This window comes from Scyliorhinus canicula, unplaced genomic scaffold (assembly GCF_902713615.1).
Source record: "Scyliorhinus canicula unplaced genomic scaffold, sScyCan1.1, whole genome shotgun sequence".
NCBI classification, from domain to species: Eukaryota; Metazoa; Chordata; class Chondrichthyes; order Carcharhiniformes; family Scyliorhinidae; genus Scyliorhinus; species Scyliorhinus canicula.
Window position 1 is genome coordinate 430,068 of NW_024055500.1, and position 23,055 is coordinate 453,122.

The window sequence follows — 23,055 nt, forward strand, 5'->3', positions numbered from 1 at the left end:
TTGGCCTCCACAGCCTTCTGCGGCAAAGAGTTCCACAGATTCACCCACCCTCTGGCTGAAGAAATTCCTCCTCATCTCTGTTTTAAAGGATCGTCCCTTTAGTCTGAGATGGTGTATCCTCTGCTTCTAGTTTTTCCGACAAGTGGAAACATCACGTCCACTCTATCCAGGCCTTGCAGTATCCTGTAAGTTTCAATAAGATCCCCCCTCATCCTCATTCGGGGCAGCAGGGTAGCATGGTGGTTAGCATAAATGCTTCACAGCTCCAGGGTCCCAGGTTCGATTCCCGGCTGGGTCACTGTCTGTGTGGAGTCTGCACGTCCTCCCCCTGTGTGCGTGGGTTTCCTCCGGGTGCTCCGGTTTCCTCCCACAGTCCAAAGATGTGCGGGTTAGGTGGATTGGCCATGCTAAATTGCCCGTAGTGTCCTAAAAAAAAGTAAGGTTAAGGGGGGGTTGTTGGGTTACGGGTATAGGGTGGATACGTGGGTTTGAGTAGGGTGATCATGGCTCGGCACAACATTGAGGGCCGAAGGGCCTGTTCTGTGCTGTACTGTTCTATGTCTATGTCATCCTTCTGAACTCCAACAAGTACAGACGCAGAGTCCTCAACCGTTCCTCATACGACAAGCTCTTCATTCCGGGGATCATTCTTTATTTTAATATAAATTTAGAGTACCCAATTCATTTTTTCCAATTAAGGGGCACTTGAGCATGGCCAATCCACCTAACCCGCACATCTTTGGGTTGTGGGGGCGAAACCCATGCAGACACGGGGAGAATGTGCAAACTCCACACGGACAGTGACCCAGAGCCGGGATCGAACCTGGGACCTCGGCGCCGTGAGGCAGCAGGGCTAACCCACTGTGTCACCGTGCTGCCCAATTGCAGGGATCATTCTTGTAAACCTCCTCTGGATCCTTTCCAAGGCCAGCACATCCTTCCTTAGATACGGGGCCCAAAACTGCTCATAATACTCCTAACGGGGTCTGACCAATAATTTGTATTGCTGCAGGATAACTTCCACATCCACTCCAGGCCTCTCGATATACAGTCCAGCATTCCATGAGCCTTCTCGATGCCTTTCTGCACTTGTGAATCTTTAGGTTTCCCTACCCCAGGGGATTGTGGGTGCTGTATCGTTGAATATATTTAAGGATTGACAGATTTGTGGGGTCGTTCGGGAGGGGGGGGGGATTGAGGGACACGCGGGGAGTGGGAGGGAAACTAGAGTTGGCACTGAAGCTCAGGCAGGGCCGTATTGGTTGGCGGAGCAGGCTGGATGGGCCGAATGGTCTCCGTTCCTGTTTCCTGTCATCTTATCCCTTCTAAAGGCAGCACGGTGGCGCAGTGGGTTAGTCCAGTGATAATAGCACTACGTCACCTCCTCCCCATGTTCCATACCTAACAACAGAGTCTGTTTCTAACAACAGAGTCTATATCTAACAGCAAACAGAGTCTATTTCTAACAGCAAACATAGTCTATTTCTAACAGCAAATATAGTCTATTTCTAACAGCAAACATAGTCTATTTCTAACAGCAAGCAGAGTCTATTTCTAACAGCAAACATAGTCTATTTCTAACAGCAAACAGAGTCTATTTCTAACAACAAACAGAGTCTATTTCTAACAGCAAACATAGTCTATTTCTAACAGGAAGCAGAGTCTATTCCTAACAGCAAACAGTCTATTTCTAACAGCAAACAGTCTATTTCTAACAACAAAGAGTCTATTTCTAACAACAAACAGAGTCTATTTCTAACAGCAGAGTCTATTTCTAACAGCAAACAGAGTCTATTTCTAACAGCAAACAGAGTCTATTTCTAACAATAAGTGTCTATTTCTAACAACAAACAGAGTCTATTTCTAAAACAAACAGTCTTTTTCTAACAATAGAGTCTATTTCTAACAATAAACAGAATCTATTTCTGACAATAAACAGAATCTATTTCTAACAACAGCCTATTTCTAACAATAAACACAGTCTATTTCTGACAATAAACATAATCTATTTCTAACAACAGCCTATTTCTAACAATAAACAGAATCTATTTCTGACAATAAACAGAATCTATTTCTAACAACAGCCTATTTCTAACAATAAACAGAATCTATTTCTGACAATAAACAGAATTTATTTCTAACAGCAGCCTATTTCTAACAATAAACAGAGTCTATTTATAACAACACTCTGAGTTCTGGTACCGTCCAATTGATGATGTGAAACTGACTGATCCCTTCTCTCTAACCCACTTAGATATTGGATTGAGGTCAAAGTGCCGCCTCTCTTGATCCAGCTGGCTATGAGGACGTGCCCCTGAGAAGGCAGCCATGACTGACATCTGCACCAAGTATGCCACCGTGTCGCAGGAGGAGACGTTCCCGACACCGGCGGAGTCCGAGTCCGGCCTCCAGCCCTCGGTCCCAGCGGAGACCATGCAGCTGAAGAAGGAGATCTCATTGGTCAACGGGGTCTGCCTGATTGTGGGCAACATGATCGGCTCCGGCATCTTCGTCTCGCCCAAGGGGGTGCTAATGTACAGCGCCTCCTACGGTCTCTCGCTGGTGGTCTGGGCGGTGGGCGGCCTCTTCTCCATCTTCGGGGCCCTGTGCTACGCTGAGCTGGGCACTACCATCACCAAGTCGGGGGCCAGCTACGCCTACATCCTGGAGGCCTTCGGCGGCTTCGTGGCCTTTGTGCGCCTCTGGACCTCGCTGCTGATCATCGAGCCCACCAGCCAGGCGGTCATCGCCATCACCTTCGCCAACTACATGGTGCAACCCATCTTCCCCACTTGCCAACAGCCCTACCTGGCTGCTCGCCTCCTAGCTGCTGCCTGTATCTGTAAGTACCAGGGTGTCAACTGAAACTGTTCTTCAGAAGGTTGGGTCCAATATTGGCCACCAGTTATTCGAGGGGTGGGGTCCAATATTGGCCGCCAGTTATTCGAGGGGTGGGGTCCAATATTGGCCGCCAATTATTCAGTGGGTGGGGTCTAATTGGGTGCCAATTATTCAGTGGGTGGGGTCCAATATTGGCCGCCAATTATTCAGTGGTTGGGGTCCAATATTGGGCGCCAATTATTGGAGGGGTGGGGTCCAATATTGGGCGCCAATTATTTGGTGGGTGGGGTCTAATACTGGGCGCCAATTATTCAGTGGGTGGGGTCCAATATTGGGCACCGATTATTTGAGGGGCGGAGTCCAATATTGGCCGCCAATTATTCGAGGGGTGGGGTCCAATATTGGCCGCCAGTTATTCGAGGGGTGGGGTTCAATATTGGCCGCCAGTTATTCGAATGGTGGGGTCCAATATTGGCCGCCAATTATTCAGTGGTTGGGGTCCAATATTGGGCGCCAATTATTGGAGGGGTGGGGTCCAATATTGGCCGCCAATTATTGGAGGGGCGGGGTCCAATATTGGGCGCCAATTATTCAGTGGGTGGGGTCTAATTGGGTGCCAATTATTCAGTGGGTGGGGTCTAAAATTGGGCACCAATTATTCAGTGGGTGGGGTCTAATATTGGGCGGCAATTATTCAGTGTGTGGGGTCCAATATTGGGCGGCAATTATTCAGTGGGTGGGGTCCAATATTGGGCGGCAATTATTGAGTGGGTGGGGTCCAATATTGGGCGCCAATTATTGGAGGGGCGGGGTCCAATATTGGCCGCCAATTATTGGAGGGGTGGGGTCCAATATTGGGCGCCAATTATTCAGTGGGTGGGGTCTAATTGGGTGCCATTTATTCAGTGGGTGGGGTCTAAAATTGGGCACCAATTATTCAGTGGGTGGGGTCTAATATTGGGCGGCAATTATTCAGTGGGTGGGGTCCAATATTGGGCGGCAATTATTCAGTGGGTGGGGTCCAATATTGGGCGCCAATTATTCAGTGTGTGGGGTCCAATATTGGGTGGCAATTATTCAGTGGGTGGGGTCCAATATTGGGCGGCAATTATTCAGTGGGTGGGGTCCAATATTGGGCGCCAATTATTCAGTGGTTGGGGTCTAATATTGGGTGCTAATTATTCAGTGTGTGGGGTCCAATATTGGGCGCCAATTATTCAGTGGTTGGTGTCTAATATTGGGCGCCAATTATTTGAGGGGCGGAGTCCAATATTGGGTGTCAATTATTCAATGGGGGGGGGTCTAAGATTGGGCACCAATTATTCAAGGGGCAGGGTCCAATATTGGGTGCCAATATTTGGGTGTCGGGGTCCAATATCGATTGTCAATTGTTCGAGAGGGAGGGCGTCTGATATCTGACGCCAATCGGGTACCAGTGGAGAATAACTGCAAAAATCTGAGGTTCAGGGGGATCCCGGTGTTCTCGATCATGATTCAAAAAACAAAGTACAGCACAGGAACAGGCCCTTCGGCCCTCCAAGCCCGTGCCGACCATTTTAGTCTAAACTAAAATCTTCTACACTTCCTGGGTCCGTATCCCTCTATTCCCATCCTATTCATGTATTTGTCAAAATGCCCCTTAAACGTCACTATCGTCCCTGCTTCCCCCACCTCCTCCGGCAGCGAGTTCCAGGCATCCACTACCCTCTGTGTAAAAAAACTTCCCTCGTACATCTCCTCTAAACCTTGCCCCTCGCATCTTAAACTTAAGTCTCCTAGTTATTGACGTTCCGCCCTGGGAAAAAGCATCTGACGATCCACTCTCTCCGTGACCTCCATAACTTTGTAAACCTCCATCAGGTCGCCTATCAACCTCCATCATTCCAGTGAAAACAAGCCGGGTTTATGGGATTAAAGGCGGATGGATCTCCAGGGCCTGATAATCTTCATCCCAGAGTACTCAAGGAAGTGGCCCTAGAAATAGATCCATTGTTGGTCCTTTTCCAAAATTCTCTGGACTCTGGAATGGTTCCTACAGATTGGAGGGTGGCGAATATAACCCCAGCTATTCAAAACGGGAGGCCGAGAGAAAACGGGGAAACTGTAGGCCAGTGAGCCTAACATCGGTAGTCAGGAAGTTGCTGGAGTCCATTGTCAAGGGTTTCATCGCACGGTATTTGGAAAGCAGAGGTGTAACCAGACAAAGTCAGCCTGGGTTTACTTGAGGAAAATCCTGGGCGGGATTCTCCCAACGGGAGACTGTGCCGACTCCGGAGTGAAAATCGGAGTGTTTCACTCCGGCGTCGGAGGCCACTCCTCGCCCCCTATTGTCCCACCCCCCGGGGGGGGGGGGGCTAGGAGCGGCGCCGCGTAAATGACGTCACCCGCGCATGCGCGGTTGGGGTTGGCGTGGGGAGGGGGGGGGGGGGAGAATTGCGCCCCATGCTTGCCAAATCTACTGGAATTCTGTTAAAGATGTAACTAGTAGAGTTGACCAGGGAGAATCAGCTGTTTGTACAGGGTGTATTTTTTTTTATTTTAGAGAACCCAATTATTTTGTCCAATTAAGGGGCAATTTAGCATGGTCAATCCACCTATCCTGCACATCTCTGGGTTGTAGGGGTGGGGTTCCCGTGCTACCTCCCCTCCCCCGTCGCCGCCCCGGATAAAGCCACCTGAGCAGCCGGTCATTTCACGCGGGTGGCCCGCCGCCGGGATATTCGACTGCAGTGTGCGTCAGGTTTGAGTCCCGTTCTATTCTGCTCCCAGCCCCCGTCAGTCTGCCACAACTCAAAGTCAAACGACGGCCGTTGCCGATTGATGATAAAAACCCAGCCGGTTCGCTAACGTCCTTGAGGGAAGGAAATTTGCCGACCTTACCCCGGTCTGGCCTGCACGTGACTCCAGACCCGAACAGCGATGTGGTTGTAAAAATTCATTCCTGGGATGTGCTTCGCTGGTGAGGCATAGCATTGATCGCCAATCCCTAGTTGCCCCTTCAGAAGGTAGGGGGTGAACTGCGTTCTTGAACCGCTGCAGTCCTTCGGGTGTAGGTACACCCACTGTGCTGTTAGGGAGGGGGCTCCAGGACGTGTTGCCCCAGCGACAGTGAAGGAATGTTTCCAAGTCAGGGTGGGGAGTGACTGGGAGGGGAGCCTCCAGGGGGTGGGGTTCCCAGGTATCTGCTGCCCTTGTCCTTCTAGATGGTGGTGGTCGTGGGTTTGGAAGGTGCCGCCTGAGGAGCCTTGGTGAGTTCCCGCGGTGCATCTTGTAGACGGTACACACGGCTGCCACTGTGCGTCGGTGGGGGGGGGAGGGAGTGAATGTCTGTGGAAGGGGGAGCAATCGAGCGGGGCTGCTTTGTCCTGGATGGTGTGGAGCTTTTCGAGTGTGGTTGGGAGCCGCGCTCATCCAGGCAAGTGGAGAGTCTCCCATCGCCCTCCTGACTTGTGTCTTTGTCGATGGTGGACAGGCTTTGGGGAGGGGGGGTCAGGAGGTGAGTTACTCTCCGCAGGATTCCCAGCCTCTGACCTGCTCTGGTAGCCACAGTGTTTATATGGCTGGGTCCAGCTCAGTTTCTGATCAATGGTAACCCCCAGGATGTGGGGGATTCAGCGATGGTAACGCCATTGAATGGTCAAGGGGGCGAATGCCCTCTTGAAATCGCCGAGCAGGGCACTCATTCCAAGGGGAAGTGAGTTCTCAATTTGCCCTCAGCATTAGCTTCAGGTCACTGCGTCGAACCTCCTCCTCGTTCTCTCCATCTCTTCGTTGCTTCACTTTCCTGAATTGGATTTGTTTATTGTCACGTGTACCGAGGTACAGTGAAAAGTAGTTTTCTGCGACCAGCTCAACAGATCATTAAGTACATGGGAAGAAAAGGGAATAAAAGAAAATACATAATAGGGCAACACAAGGTCGACAATGTAACTACATAAACACCGGCATCGGATGAAGCATACAGGGGTGTAGTGTTAATGAGGTCAGTCAATAAGAGGGTTATTTAGGAGTCTGGTGACAGTGGGGAAGAAGCTGTTTTTGAGTCTGTTCATGCGTGTTCTCAGACTTCTGTATCTCCTGCCTGGTGGAAGAAGTTGGAAGAGTGAGTAAGCCGGGTGGGAGGGATTCTTGATTATGCTGCCCGCTTTCCCCAGGCAGCGGGAGGTGTAGATGGAGTCCATGGATGGGAGGCAGGTTTGTGTGATGGACTGGGCGGTGTTCACGACTCTCTGAAGTTCCTTGCGGTCCTGGGCCGAGCAGTTGCCATACCAGGCTGTGATGCAGCCCGATAGGATGCTTTCTATGGTGCATCTGTAAAAGTTGGTAAGGGTTAATGTGGACATGCCGAATTTCCTTAGTTTCCTGAGGAAGTAAAGGCGCTGTTGTGCTTTCTTGGTGATAGCGTCGACATGAGTGGACCAGGGCAGATTTTTGGTGATGTGCACCCCTAGGAATTTGAAACTGCTAACCATCTCCACCTAGGCTCAGTTGATGCTGGCAGAGGTGTGTACAGTACTTTGCTTCCTGAAGTCGATGACCAGCTCTTTAGTTTTGCTGGCATTGAGGGAGAGATTGTTGTCATTACACCACTCCACCAGGTTCTCAATCTCCCTCCTGTATTCTGACTCGTCGTTATTCGAGATCCGGCCCACTATGGTCGTATTGTCAGCAAATTTGTAGATGGAGTTGGAATTTTGCCACGTAGCTGTGTGTGTACAGGGAGTGTAGTCGGGGGCTAAGTACGCAGCCTTGCGGGGCCCCGGTATTGAGGACTGTTGTGGAGGAGGTGTTGTTGTTCATTCTTACTGATTGTTCCGCTATCTGGCCAGGTGGCCGAATCAGACGATTGCTCCATCGGCCGGTTTAGACACAACTTGCGTTCCTTTACTATCCCCCCCCCCCTACCCACCCCCCAACCCCAACCCTCTCCTCCGCTCCCATCGCCTTGGAAACAATCTTTCTGAAATCCTCATGCAAGGTCACCTCGACCTTGTTAACCCCTTCCGCCGTCGCCACAGATGCATGAGCGCTCTTTCAGAGGGCCGACGCAGTCTCGATGGGCTGAATGGCCTCCTTCTGCAACCCAGGATCCCCTGTCGGGAAGGGAATCGGCCACCCTCACCGGGTCTGGCCTATATGTGACTCCAGGCCCACAGTACTGTGGTTGAGTCTGAGAAATCGCCGTGGAAACACTCGGGGGTATTTTGGGATGGGCAACGCGTGCGACACCCACATCCTCATTTATAAAGAATTTTTTAATAAAGAATGCTTGATGCCCTGTGCTCACTTTCTCGCACTCTCTCTTGTTCTCTTTCTCTCTCAGTCATCCACTCTCTCCCTCGCTCTCTCTTGCTCTCCTTCTCACGTTCACTCACTCACCCTCTCGCTCTCTTTCACTCTCACGCACTCTCTCTCCCTTTCTCTCTCTCTTGCTCTCCTTCTCACGTTCACTCACTCACCCTCTCGCTCTCTTTCACTCTCGCCGACTCTCTTTCTCTCCCTTGCTCTCTCTCTCTCTCTCTTGCTCTCCTTCTCACGTTCACTCACTCACCCTCTCGCTCTCTTCCTCTCTCACGCACTCTCTTTCTCTCCCTCGCTCTCTCTCTCTTGCTCTCCTTCTCACGTTCACTCACTCACCCTCTCGCTCTCTTCCTCTCTCACGCACTCTCTTTCTCTCCCTCGCTCGCTCTCTCTTGCTCTCCTTCTCACGTTCACTCACTCACCCTCTCGTTCTCTTCCTCTCTCACGCACTCTCTCTCCCTCGCTCTCTCTCTCTTGCTCTCCTTCTCACGTTCACTCACTCACCCTCTCGCTCTCTTCCTCTCCCTCGCTCTCTCTCTCTTGCTCTCCTTCTCACGTTCACTCACTCACCCTCTCGCTCTCTTCCTCTCCCTCGCTCTCTCTCTCTAACTCTCCTTCTCACGTTCACTCACTCACCCTCTCACTCTCTTCCTCTCTCACGCACTCTCTTTCTCTCCCTCGCTCGCTCTCTCTTGCTCTCCTTCTCTCGCGCTCACGTGCTTGCATTCACTATCTCGTACTTTCACTCTCTACCTCTCCGTTGCTCTCACACTTGCTCTCTTGCTCTCTCTCTCGCTTTCTCTCTCTCTCGCTGTCTCTCTCTCTCACTCTCTTGCTACCTGCGTCTCGCTCTCCCTCACTCACTCTCTCTCCCTCACTCACTCTCTCGCTCCCTTTCGCATTCTCTCTCACACGCTCTCACATCCTCTCTCGCTCCCCCTCTGCCTCACTCACCGTTGCTCTCTTGTGCTCTCTATCTGTCTCGCTCTCTCTCTCATTCTCTCTCTCGTGCACTCCCTCTCTCTCACCCGCTCACTCTCTCGCTCTGTCTGCCTCTCACTCGCTGTCGCTCACTCGTGCGCTCTGCTTCACGCGATCTCTCTTGCTCTCTCTTTCTCTCTCTCATGCACTCGCTCTCTCTCACTGCCTCTCTCTCTCTCCCGCTCTCACGTGCTCGCTTGCTCCCTCTTCTCTCACTCACTGGCTCTCTATCTCAGGCTCTCTCTCGCTCTGTTTCACACTCTCATTCACTGTTGTTTACGCTATCTCTCTTACGCACTCACGCTCTCTCTCTCTCTCTCTCCCCCTACTCTCTTGCTCTGTCTGTCTGTCTGTCTCTCTCTCGTTCGAACGGAGAAGGATGAGGGGCGACTTGATAGATGTTTATAAGATGATCAGGGGAATAGATAGAGTAGACAGTCAGAGACTTTTTCCCCGGGAGGAACAAACCATTACAAGGGGACATAAATTTAAAGTGAATGGTGGAAGATATAGGGGGGATGTCCGAGGTAGGTTCTTTACCCAGAGAGTAGTGGGGGCATGGAATGCACTGCCTGTGGAAGTAGTTGAGTCGAAAACGTTAGGGACCTTCAAGCGGCTATTGGATAGGTACATGGATTAGGATAGAATGAGGGGATGCAGATTTATTTGTTCTTAATCGAGGACAAAAGTTCGGCACAACATCGTGGGCTGAAGGGCCTGTTCTGTGTTGTATTTTCTATGTTCTATGTCCTCCCTCTCTCTCCCTCTCCACATGTGACCTTGTTTTATTTTTGACGAGCATCTTCCCACGTTCGCTGACAGCAGCCACTTCCTCTCTGACTTCCCCTCTTTGCGTGAAGTTGCTGAATAAACCCAATCTGCACCTGCCCTTGGGGTTTGTAGAGTCAGGAGGCAGGGCGAGCGTGGAGAGGCAGAGCGAAAGTGGGATCGCCCCACCACTTCCTGTTTCTCGGGGAGCTTCAGGGGAAGCTGTGGGGAGCGGGGGAGGTCGGTGGGTGGGGCAGAAATGCGTCATCGCCGTCTGTTGTCAACGCACGCCATTCGCGCCTCAGCAGCTTCAACTCCATAAAACGCCCTGGGGGGTTCTTGACGGGAGCCGACCCCCGCTGACCTTTCACCCCCGCCCCCTCGCCAATCACGAATCTCTCCAGCTGCGCCCTAACGACACCCAAAGGGCGAGATTCTCTCAGCTCCATTGTGGCCTGGCCCGTGATCGGGGCCCACCGATCGGCAGGCCGTCCTCTCGGACTGGGGGGGGCCTCCTTTCCTCCGCGCCGGCCCCGACGGCCCTGCGCCATGTTGCGTCGGAGCCGCCGGGGAGAAGGGAGACACTGCGGCTCGCGCTGACCCCGCGCCGCCCCGTTGATTCCGGGATCGGCAGCTGGGGCGGCGTGAACCGCTCCAGCTGCCGAGCTGGCCCCCTGCAGGGGCCGGAATTGCTGATCCCGAGGCCGCGTTGACGCCGTCGGGAAACGCGACGGCCTTTCCGACGGCCACAACACTTACCCTCAGGGTCACAGAATCCCGCCCTCTGCCTCCGCCGCCTTTTGAGGTAGAACGTTCCAGAAACTCCCCCCTCCCCCTCCCGAGATAATAGGCGCCATCTAACGAAACAAAATAGAGTCCATTCACAACAGGATGAGTGAGGTGGTTCCAGCTGCCATTTTGTTTTGGTGTAGTGTTCCGACGGGGAATGACAGGATGCCGGAGTGGCACCAAGTGCCCCGGGGGGCACCCTGCTTGGACGCTGACCGCAGGGGAGCCTCCATTCCCCTGGGAGACAACCCCCCTGAGGTAACTGGTCCCCGTTTGCATCTTCAAGGAGGGGAGAAGAGAGAGAGAGGGAGAGGAGGTTTCGAGAGAGGACGGGGGGGGGGGGGGGGGGGTGGCGGGGGCGTGTTTTCGGACGGGAGGCCACGACGCATCGATGGGAAGAGGAGAGCCTGCGGCGTGATGCACCCTGTGGTCGAATAGCCCGCCTGTGCTCACTGGCCCCTGTGAGTGGCAGGGTGGGAGGGGGAGGTGGGGTGCGCAATCCGCCATTGGCCACGGCCACCCCTGAGTGGGACTGGGTTCTATTCCCCGTGTCTGTCATTCCGAGAGAGTTGTTCGGGGATGGTTGCAATGGGTGGGGGTGGGGGGGGGGGGGGGGGCAGGGGAGGCTGTTGATGCCCACCCACGCTCTGGCGCAGTGACCCCTGAAACCTGGGAGGGGTGGGTGGTGAGGTGATGGGTCCTCTGGAGGGTTACGAGGAGCGAGCGGGGTGAAAGGTTAAACACTGACGTCGCTCCCCGCCTCTCTCGTTCTCCCCCTCTCTCTCTCTCTCTCCCCTTCTCTCTCCTCTCTTGGTTGCCTCCTTACCCCCCCCCCCCCCCCCCCTTCCTTCAAACAACCCAAAACTGGGTGGAATTGCGAATTGGGGAATGGCGGTTTTGGGGAGAAGGCGGGAAAATGGGGATGAGAAACATATCAGCCGTGATCGAATGGCGGAGCAGACTCGATGGGCCGAGTGGCCTCATTCTGCCCCTATGTCTTATGGTGAGGATTCAAGTCGGCACAAATGAATGAAATGAAAATCGCTTATTGTCACGAGTGGGCTTCAATAAAGTTACTGTGAAAAGCCCCTAGTCGCCACATTCCGGCGCCTGTTCGGGGAGGCTGGTACGGGAATCGAACCGTGCTGCTGGCCTCCCTTGGTCTGCTTTAAAAGCCAGCGATTTAGCCGAGAGAGCTAAACCAGTTGTGCTGAAACTACACAAGGCCCAGGTTAGGCCGCAACCTGGAATGCTGGGAACAGTTCTGGGCCCCGTATCTAAGGAAAGATAAACCGGCATTGGCGGCCATCCAGAGGAGGTCTCAGCGACTGGTGGGCCCGGCCCACTTCAGGGGAAGGTACCCCCTTCTATGCAATTCCAGACACATTGGCACCAGTCCCTTCACCCAGGAAGCTCAAACAGCCACGGTCAATGACCGCTCAGGACACGCCCAGCCATCAAGGCACCCGCCCCTTTATTGGCTCAAATCGAAGGCCGCAATCGAAGCCTGCCGAATTATTGGGTCCAAAGCTAAGGATTGGATTGGATTGGATTTGTTTATTGTCACGTGTACCGAGGTGCAGTGAAAAGTATTTTTCTGCGAGCAGCTCAACAGATCATTCAGTACATGGGAAGAAAAGGGAATAAAAGAAAATACATAATAAGGCAACACAAGGTATACAATGTAACTACATAAGCATTGGCATCGGATGAAGCAGACAGGGTGTAGTGTTAATGAGGTCAGTCCATAAGAGGGTCATTTAGGAGTCTGGTGACAGTGGGGAAGAAGCTGTTTTTGAGTCTGTTCGTGCGCGTTCTCAGACTTCTGAATCTCCTGCCCGATGGAAGAAGTTGGAAGAGTGAGTAAGCCGGGTGGGAGGGGGTCTTTGATTATGCTGCCCGCTTTCCCCAGGCAGCGGGAGGTGTAGATGGAGTCAATGGATGGGAGGCAGGTTCGTGTGATGGACTGGGCGGTATTCACGACTCTCTGAAGTTCCTTGCGGTCCTGGGCCGAGCAGTTGCCATACCAGGCTGTGATGCAGCCCGATAGGATGCTCTCTATAGTGCATCTGTAAAAGTTGGTAAGGGTTAATGTGGACATGCCAAATTTCTTTAGTTTCCTGAGGAAGTATAGGCGCTGTTGTGCTTTCTTAGTGGTAGCATCGACGTGGGTGGACCAGGACAGATTTTTGGTGATGTGCACCCCTAGGAATTTGAAACTGCTAACCATCTCCACCTCGGCCCCGTTGATGCTGACAGGGGTGTGTACTGTACTTTGCTTCCTGAAGTCAATGACCAGCTCTTTAGTTTTGCTGGCATTGAGGGAGAGATTGTTGTCGCTGCACCACTCCACTAAGTTCTCTATCTCCCTCCTGTATTCTGACTCGTCGTTATTCGAGATCCGGCCCACTATGGTCGTATCGTCAGCAAACTTGTAGATGGAGTTGGAACCAAGTTTTGCCACGCAGTCGTGTGTGTACAGGGAGTAGAGTAGGGGGCTAAGTACGCAGCCTTGCGGGGCCCCGGTATTGAGGACTATTGTGGAGGAGGTGTTGGTGTTCATTCTTACTGATTGTGAAGGGCCGCCCAAAAAAGTGCGAAACCCCAGAAGGATAAAGAGAGACGCTGCCATGTTTTCGGTCTCTTTTGGCCCTGGCACACCGCCACTCTTCAGCCCGGCCTACACCTGAAACAAGTTCAAGGTCAACGGTCGCTACCAGGCGGACGAGCCCAGCAGAACCGAAGTTACTCCTCCCGACCCAGCCACTGCAGATCCGAACAAAGGCCTCGTTCCTCTGCCAAAGCCGGGTGCCTGACGTTAAGTACAGGTTGTTGTAGTGTTAGGTGTAGTTTAGCTTGTAGTGTTTTCATGGTGCATGTGTGAGGTAATCTTGTGGGTAAATAAACCATTATTGAACTTGAACTAACTGACTGGTGCTTGGCTCTTTGATCAATATCCGGTTGAACCTTGCGGTGGTATCAGCTGATTCCTGGCGACTCTGAAAAGCAACACCACTCAATATCAAGAAGAGCAACATGATTGGCGTCTCCAGTGGAGAATTGGCGACCGTTATTAGTGACGCTGGTGGGATTGTATTCCGCGCATCAAAATCGAGATTGTTCAATCCTGTCTGCAGGTCGTCGATCTCGAACGCCACTCGTTGCTAGGCGAACAATGCCAAATCAGCTGGCCCCCCCCACCCCTCTAAGAGACAATCCAGCCGCTGCGATCAGTGGGCGGCTCCTCCACCTTCTTAATCGTCGCTATCTGACGCCCGTCCGGGTAGATCGGGGGCCGCAGTGGCCAACTCCCCGACTAGGCTGCACTCAGCCCCGTTTCCTGCGCTTCAACCCCACGAGGTACGAGAGAGCGAGGAGTGGGATGAGGAGGAACGTCTTGACTCGGGGAGTTGTTGGGATTTGGGAAGTTCCGACTGGGAGAGCGCTGGAGGCGGATCCCACAGGAGGTTTCAGACGAGAGCGGGTTACATATTTGAAAGGGCTGAATTTGGAGGGATTGGGCGATAGGGCTGCAGAATGGGACCAGCAGACACGATGGACGGAATGGCCTCCTTCTGTACTGGAGAAGGGGCGGAATTCTCCGACCCACCCCCCCCTCCCCCCCCCCCCCCCCCCCCCCCGGCAGGGTCGGGGAATCGCCCGGGGCCTTCGTAAATCCCGCCCCCCCGCTGTGGCCCTGACTTCTCCGCCATTCGGGAATCGGCGGGGGCGGGAACCGCGTCCCTCCGGTCGGCGCCCCCCCCCCCCCCGCGTGGCAATGCTCCGGCCCGCGATGGGCCGAAGTCCCGCCGCTGTCAGGCCTCTCCCGCCGATGTGGTTTAAACCACTTCTATGCCGGCGGGAGCAGGCGGCGCGAGCGGGCCCCCGGGGTCCTGGGGAGGGCGCGGGGCGATCGGACCCCGGGGGGTTCCCCCACGGTGGACTGGCCCACCGATCGGCGGGCGGGCCAGTGCCGTGGGGGCACTCTTTTTCTTCCGCCGCTGCCACGGCCTCCACCATGGCGGAGGCGGAAGAGACCCCCCCTACCGCGCATGCGCCGGTGGTGACGTCAGCGCCCGCTGATGCTCCGGCGCATGCGCGGCCTCACTCCGACCGGCCAAGGCCTTTCGGCCAGCCCCGACGCCGGTCGGCATGGCGCCAAAGGCCGTTGGTGCCGGTTGGCGGAGCGGGAGCCACTCCGGCACGGGCCTAGCCCCTAAAGGTGCAGAGAATTCCGCACCTTTGGGGAGGCCCGAGGCCGGAGCGGTTCTCGCGACTCCGGTACGCCGAGACCCCCCCCGCCCCGCCGGGTACGGGAGAATCCCGGCCAAGATTCTGATTCTAGTGAATCTGTGGAATTCTAACAGACGGATATTTAATTTGTGAGGGAGGCCCAGCAAACCATGTCCAGATGTTTTGGGCATGCCGGAAGCTTGGAGGGTTCTGGCGGAGGTTTGCCAAATCTAGAGGTGGCGATCTTCGGAGTGTCGGAAGAGCCGGCTGTACAGGTGGCGAAAGAGGCCGACGTTCTTGGGGCCTCACGGTAGCATGGTGGTTAGCATCAATGCTTCACAGCTCCAGGGTCCCAGGTTCGATTCCCGGCTGGGTCACTGTCTGTGTGGAGTCTGCACGTCCTCCCCGTGTGCGCGTGGGTTTCCTCCGGGTGCTCCGGTTTCCTCCCACAGTCCAAAGATGTGCGGGTTAGGTGGATTGGCCTGCTAAATTGCCCGTAGTGTAAGGTTAATGGGGGGATTGTTGGGTTACGGGTATACCGGTTACGTGGGTTAAGTAGGGTGATCGTTGCTCGGCACAACATCGAGGGCCGAAGGGCCTGTTCTGTGCTGTACAGTTCTATGTTCTATGTTCTGACCTTTGCCTCCCTGGTAGTGAGGAACTGAGAAAACGATGGTGATTATAAAATAGGATAATTAGTTAGAATAATGTAGAGGATAGAGCCGGTCTGATGGTAGTGAGTTCACAGACAAAGGACAAAGGAATTGAGCGAAGCATGGCCAGAAAGGGGGGAGGGGAGCCTCGTGCAGAGATGGTGAAAAGGATGCTGGGTAACAAGAGGCCCAGGATTGAGGAATGCGAAGTGAGCCAATCAGGATAGATGGCCAGGTCAGGAGGTGTATAGGATGACCTATGGGAATCTTGAATGTGAAACTTGATGCCGTTTGAATGATATGTACAGAGATCGCTTTGTCCTCGGCCTCACTCTGCTCTGGAAGTTTCAGGAGACTGTATGTGTTCTAAATCTCTATAGAGCGGGTCAGCCTTGCAAGTTGTTTAAAAATAAATAATCACCCCTACAAATCCCTCTCGAGTTTTATTGAGACCAGACTGACGGGTGAAGAACTTAATTTGTCAGGATCCTTTTAATGTGGAGGGACTCGAAGCCCGTGTGTGGAGACCTGGGTTCGCGACGTGACTGGGTTTCTCGGCCTCGAGGAAAATAAAGTTCGCCTTAAGAGAATCAATGTTAGGGCTCTCCCGGACGTGGCAGTCGTCCGTCGACTTTCTCGGAGAAAATTAAAATTAAAGTAACAGCTTTCCGAGAGGGGTGGGGGGAGCGTTGTTTTTATGTTATTTTAGGTGGTCTATGAAGACGGAGCCCGTTTGGGGAAATATCTATTTTTGCACCATGTTAACGTTCTTTTTCTGTTATTGCTATAAAATTTTACGAATGCTTCAATAAAACTATTATGAAAAAAACATAAAATGAGTGAGGGAATCGAGGGTAACGGGGAGAAGGCGGGGAAATGGGAGTTGAGGATTGCCACGTCAGGTCCGTCGCCATTTCACGGAATGGGAGGAGCCGGCTCGATGGGCCGAATGGCCTATTTCTGCTCCTCTTTCTCACGGCTTCGAGGCGGTTTGGGCAAGTTCGGCGGGTGGGCCACCGCGCGGCAGATGCAGTTTCAGCGTGGAGAGATATGACGCGAGACGCGTTGGTGTGAAAAGCGGAGAGGGAGAGTATGATTGACACGGTGATGTGTTGGGAAGGGTCCAGAGGGATCTGGGTGTCCTTGTGCACCAGTCACTGAAAGTGGAGAGGGGGGTGGGTGGGGGGGGGGGGGGGGGGGGGGGGGTGTGCAGAAAGCAGTTCAGAAGGCCAATGATATGTTGGCCATCATTGCAAGAGAGATTTGAGTTCAGAAGCGGAGATTGTCATAATCTGCACCCATGCACATCATGAAGCAAGAGCAGGCAGTGACAGACACCCAGGTGAGCCAATCAACATACGGAACAGAGCACGACCAATCACCAGACGGAACACCGGGGGGGGGGCGGGGCTTCCAACTATAAAACACACGATGCATCAGCGCTCCGCCTCTTTCCAGTGGTGACAACTGTAGTGACAGTCAGGGTGCACAAATCATTCAACACCTTCGACACGTGGACCAGAGCTAGCCTGCTCTCGATAGTTAATGTCAGTCTACCCACGCGGCAGCTGTGTGCTTCGTTACTGAAGTTCAATGAATCTCATTGAACCAACGCCAACGTTTGGTGGATGCTTTATCGTTTAACTGCATCGTGTTGCGGTCCGTGTTACCCCCAGGGTGTATAACACGACAGAGATGTCTTACTACTGTTAGACAGGACCATGGTGAGACTGTACTCGTTGGAATTTAGAAGGATGAGGGGGGATCTTATAGAAACATTTAAAATTATGAAGGGAATAGATAGGATAGATGCGGGCAGGTTGTTTCCACTGGCGGGTGACAGCAGAACTAGGGGACATAGCCTCAAAATAAGGGGAAGTAGATTTAGGACTGAGTTTAGGAGGAACTTCTTCACCAAAGGGTTGTGAATCTATGGAATTCCTTGCCCAGTGAAGCTGTTGAGGCTCCTTCATTACATGTTTTTAAGGTAAAGATAGATAGTTTTTTGAAGAATAAAGGGATTAAGGGTTATGGTGTTCGGGCCGCAAAGTGGAGCTGAGTCCACAAAAGATCAGCCATGATCTCATTGAATGGCGGAGCAGGCTCGAGGGGCCAGATGGCCGACTCCTGCTCCTAGTCCTTATGTTCTTATGTTCTTATACCTGGGGCATCCAAAGGAATTTTGGTCTCCCTAACTAAGAAATGATATAGCTGCCAGAGAGGGAGTGCAGCTGAGGGTCAATTGGCTGATAGCGAGGATGCCGGACTATCCTAGGAGGAGAGATTGGTTCAATAGGGCCGATATTCACTAGAGTTCAGAAGGATGAGAGGGGATCTGATTGAAACGGATCACATTCTAACAGTGCTGGACAGGCTAGATGTGGGAAGGATGTTTCCCCTGGTTGAGGCAAGCTAGGACCAGGAGACACCGCCTCAGGATATAGGCAGACCATTTAGGCCTGAGATGAGGGAAAAATATCTTTGCTCAGAGGCTGTGGAATACTGTGGAATACTGGGCCCGATTCCCCCAGCCCCGCGCCGGGCCGGAGAATCGCCGCAACCGCGCCCCTCCGACGCCGGCGCATGATTCTCCGAAGGTGCGGAGAATCGGCGCCATTTGCGCCGGCGCGTTTGGCGCGCCTCCGGTCTTGGGCCGCTGTACGAGGCCGGGCCGCCGATTCTCCGGCCCGGATGGGGCCGCGCGGTAAAAGCAGGGCCCCGCCGGCGTCGGCCACACCTGGTCGCTGCCGGCGGGCGTTCTGCGCGAAGGGTCAGGGGGGGGGGCGGCCTGTGCTCCGGCCCTGGGGCGGGGCTCCGATGGGGTCTGGCCCGCGACCGGGGCCCCCCGATCGGCGGGCGGGCCTGTACCGTGGGGGGGGGGGCGCTCTTTTTCTTCCGCCGCCGCCACGGCCTGCACCATGGCGGAAGAGACCCCCTCCACCGTGCATGCGCCGGTGGTGACGTCAGCGCCCGCTGATGCTCCGGCGCATGCGCGGCCTCACTCCGACCGGCCAAGGCCTTTCGGCCAGTCCCGACGCCGGTCGGCATGGCGCCAAAGGCCGTTGGTGCCGGTTGGCGGAGCGGGAGCCACTCCGGCACGGGCCTAGCCCCTAAAGGTGCAGAGAATTCCGCACCTTTGGGGAGGCCCGACGCCGGAGCGGTTCGCACGACTCCGGTACGCCGGGACCCCCCCCCGCCCCGCCGGGTACGGGAGAATCCCGGCCAAGATTCTGATTCTAGTGAATCTGTGGAATTCTAACAGACGGATATTTAATTTGTGAGGGAGGCCCAGCAAACCATGTCCAGATGTTTTGGGCATGCCGGAAGCTTGGAGGGTTCTGGCGGAGGTTTGCCAAGTCCAGAGGTGGCGATCTTCGGAGTGTCGGAAGAGCCGGCTGTACAGGTGGCGAAAGAGGCCGACGTTCTGACCTTTGCCTCCCTGGTAGTGAGGAACTGAGCAAACGATGGTGATATAAAATAGGATAATTAGTTAGAATAATGTAGAGGATAGAGCCGGTCTGATGGTAGTGAGTTCACAGACAAAGGACAAAGGAATTGAGCGAAGCATGGCCAGAAAGGGGGGGGAGGGGAGCCTCGTGCAGAGATGGTGAAAAGGATGCTGGGTAACAAGAGGCCCAGGATTGAGGAATGCGAAGTGAGCCAATCAGGATAGATGGCCAGGTCAGGAGGTGTATAGGATGACCTATGGGAATCTTGTATGTGAAACTTGATGCCGTTTGAATGATATGTACAGAGATCGCTTTGTCCTCGGCCTCACTCTGCTCTGGAAGTTTCAGGAGACTGTATGTGTTCTAAATCTCTATAGAGCGGGTCAGCCTTGCAAGTTGTTTAAAAATAAATAATCACCCCTACAAATCCCTCTCGAGTTTTATTGAGACCAGACTGACGGGTGAAGAACTTAATTTGTCAGGATCCTTTTAATGTGGAGGGACTCGAAGCCCGTGTGTGGAGACCTGGGTTCGCGACGTGACTGGGTTTCTCGGCCTCGAGGAAAATAAAGTTCGCCTTAAGAGAATCAATGTTAGGGCTCTCCCGGAGGTGGCAGTCGTCCGTCGACTTTCTCGGAGAAAATTAAAATTAAAGTAACAGCTTTCCGAGAGGGGTGGGGGGAGCGTTGTTTTTATGTTATTTTAGGTGGTCTGCGAAGACGGAGCCCGTTTGGGGAAATATCTATTTTTGCACCATGTTAACGTTCTTTTTCTGTTATTGCTATAAAATTTTGCGAATGCTTCAATAAAAATATTTGAATAAAACATAAAATGAGTGAGGGAATCGAGGGTAACGGGGAGAAGGCGGGGAAATGGGAGTTGAGGATTGCCACGTCAGGTCCGTCGCCATTTCACGGAATGGGAGGAGCCGGCTCGATGGGCCGAATGGCCTATTTCTGCTCCTCTTTCTCACGGCTTCGAGGCGGTTTGGGCAAGTTCGGCGGGTGGGCCACCGCGAGGCAGATGCAGTTTCAGCGTGGAGAGATATGACGCGAGACGCGTTGGTGTGAAAAGCGGAGAGGGAGAGTATGATTGACACGGTGATGTGTTGGGAAGGGTCCAGAGGGATCTGGGTGTCCTTGTGCACCAGTCACTGAAAGTGGAGAGGGGGGAGGGTGGGGGGGGGGGGGGGGGTGCAGAAAGCAGTTCAGAAGGCCAATGATATGTTGGCCACCATTGCAAGAGAGATTTGAGTTCGGAAGCGGAGATTGTCATAATCTGCACCCATGCACATCATGAAGCAAGAGCAGGCAGTGACAGACACCCAGGTGAGCCAATCAACATACGGAACAGAGCACGACCAATCACCAGACGGAACACCGGGGGGGGCGGGGCTTCCAACTATAAAACACACGATGCATCAGCGCTCCGCCTCTTTCCAGTGGTGACAACTGTAGTGACAGTCAGGGTGCACAAATCATTCAACACCTTCGACACGTGGACCAGAGCTAGCCTGCTCTCGATAGTTAATGTCAGTCTACCCACGCGGCAGCTGTGTGCTTCGTTACTGAAGTTCAATGAATCTCATTGAACCAACGCCTACGTTTGGTGGATGCTTTATCGTTTAACTGCATCGTGTTGCGGTCCGTGTTACCCCCAGGGTGTATAACACGACAGAGATGTCTTACTACTGTTAGACAGGACCATGGTGAGACTGTACTCGTTGGAATTTAGAAGGATGAGGAGGGATCTTATAGAAACATTTAAAATTATGAAGGGAATAGATAGGATAGATGCGGGCAGGTTGTTTCCACTGGCGGGTGAAAGCAGAACTAGGGGGCATAGCCTCAAAATAAGGGGAAGTAGATTTAGGATTGAGTTTAGGAGGAACTTCTTCACCCAAAGGGTTGTGAATCTATGGAATTCCTTGCCCAGTGAAGCAGTTGAGGCTCCTTCATTACATGTTTTTAAGGTAAAGATAGATAGTTTTTTGAAGAATAAAGGGATTAAGGGTTATGGTGTTCGGGCCGGAAAGTGGAGCTGAGTCCACAAAAGATCAGCCATGATCTCATTGAATGGCGGAGCAGGCTCGAGGGGCCAGATGGCCGACTCCTGCTCCTAGTCCTTATGTTCTTATGTTCTTATACCTGGGGCATCCAAAGGAATTTTGGTCTCCCTAACTAAGAAAGGATATAGTTGCCAGAGAGGGAGTGCAGCTGAGGGTCAATTGGCTGATAGCGAGGATGCCGGACTATCCTAGGAGGAGAGATTGGTTCAATAGGGCCGATATTCACTAGAGTTCAGAAGGATGAGAGGGGATCTGATTGAAACGGATGACATTCTAACAGTGCTGGACAGGCTAGATGTGGGAAGGATGTTTCCCCTGGTTGAGGCAAGCTAGAACCAGGAGACACCGCCTCAGGATATAGGCAGACCATTTAGGCCTGAGATGAGGGAAAAATATCTTTGCTCAGAGGCTGTGGAATACTGTGGAATACTGGGCCCGGTTCCCCAGCCCCGGGCCGGAGAATCGCCGCAACCGTGCCGCTCCGATGCTGGCGCATGATTCTCCGAAGGTGCGGAGAATCGGCGCCATTTGCGCGGCGCGTTTGGCGCGCCTCCGGTCTCGGGCCGCTGTACGAGGCCGGGCCACCGATTCTCCGGCCCGGATGGGGCCGTGCGGTAAAAGCAGGGCCCCGCCGGCGTCGGCCACACCTGGTCGCTGCCGGCGGGCGTTCTGCGCGAAGGGTCAAGGGGGGGGCGGCCTGTGCTCCGGCCCTGGGGCGGGGCTCCGATGGGGTCTGGCCCGCGATCGGGGCCCACCGATCGGCGGGCCGGCCTCTCCCCCACTCCCCCGCGCCATGTTGCGCCGTGGCCGGCGCGTTCCGTAAAGCCACCGCGCACGCCCGCGGGTTGGCGCCGCCCCCCGCCAGTGCGCGCCAGGAAGTGAGGCTGGAGCGGCGTGAACCGCTCCAGCGCCCTGCCGGCCCCTTGTGGCGGACGGAATCGCCATTGCCCGCGCCCGTTGCCCGTTCACGACGGCGCACTCTGTGCCACGATCGGAGAATCGCGCCCACTGTACCGCAGAAGGTCGTGGAGGCCAAGTTGCCGAACGCATCCAAGGGAGAGATAATTGTTTGGAGTTTAATGGCACGATGGGGAGAAAGTGGGAATATGGGATTGAGGGCGACGATCATCCAAGATCGTATTGGATGCTGGGTCAGGCTTAGAAGGGCCGAACGGCCGACACCCGCTCTTGGCTTTTGTCTTTCTCTGTTCCGAATAAGAACCCATTGGTTTTATTGTCCATCTGCAGACAGGAGCTGGAGAACTGAACCCAGGCACAGGAGAGGGAGGGAGAAAACTGGGAGTGGAGGGAATGGATGGTGCAGATGGGTTTGCATTTCAGCCCAGGGAGACGGGGATTGTCCGACTCCTGTCGCCCGGTGTTAATCTCTCCATGGTTCTCTCTAGGCATCCTGACTTTCACCAACTGTGCTTATGTGAAGTGGGGCACGCGGGTCCAGGATATATTTACCTACGCCAAGGTACTGGCTCTCATCGTGGTCATCATCACCGGCGTGGTCAAGCTCGGCATGGGTAAGGCAGCCTGGATTCCTCTCGCCTCTCTGGTCCCCTACCCGCAGGCCTCCTCCCTCCTCCACCCCCTTCTCTCTCCCTCCGCCTCTCTCCCTCCCTCTGCCTCTCTTCCCCGCCCTCCCGCCCGCCCTCTGCCTCTTTTCTCGCCCGCCGTTTCCCCACCCCCTCCCCCACCTCGTCCGCCTTGAACTCATTGTCCATTTGAGCCCCGCGGGGAGGCCGAGAGGAATTTGCATCCAGGTGAAAGGTCATCAGGTCACCTTCTCATCATCTCTCTCTGTTTCTCTCTCTCGCTCTCTGTCTCTCTCTCTCTCTCTGTCTCTCTCTCTCTGTCTCTCTCTCTGTCTCTCTCTCTCTCTGTCTCTCTCTCTCTGTCTCTCTCTCTCTGTCTCTCCTCCTCTATCTCTCTCTCTCTCTGTTTCTCTCTGTCTCTGTCCCTC

At 53.9% G+C, this 23,055-nt stretch overlaps 1 protein-coding gene across 1 annotated transcript in view; it reads left to right on the forward strand.

The window, feature by feature from the left end:
- The first annotated feature begins 1,233 nt into the window (after nucleotides 1–1,233).
- LOC119960439 (Y+L amino acid transporter 1-like) overlaps nucleotides 1,234–23,055 on the forward strand; it is a 25,578-nt gene continuing 3,756 nt past the window's right edge. Inside the window, exons 1-3 of the mRNA XM_038788163.1 lie at nucleotides 1,234–1,351; nucleotides 2,255–2,842; nucleotides 22,490–22,620. Of these exons, the coding sequence (XP_038644091.1) occupies nucleotides 2,329–2,842; nucleotides 22,490–22,620 (645 nt within the window). The 5' untranslated portion in view covers nucleotides 1,234–1,351; nucleotides 2,255–2,328. The remainder of the gene's footprint in view (nucleotides 1,352–2,254; nucleotides 2,843–22,489; nucleotides 22,621–23,055) is intronic.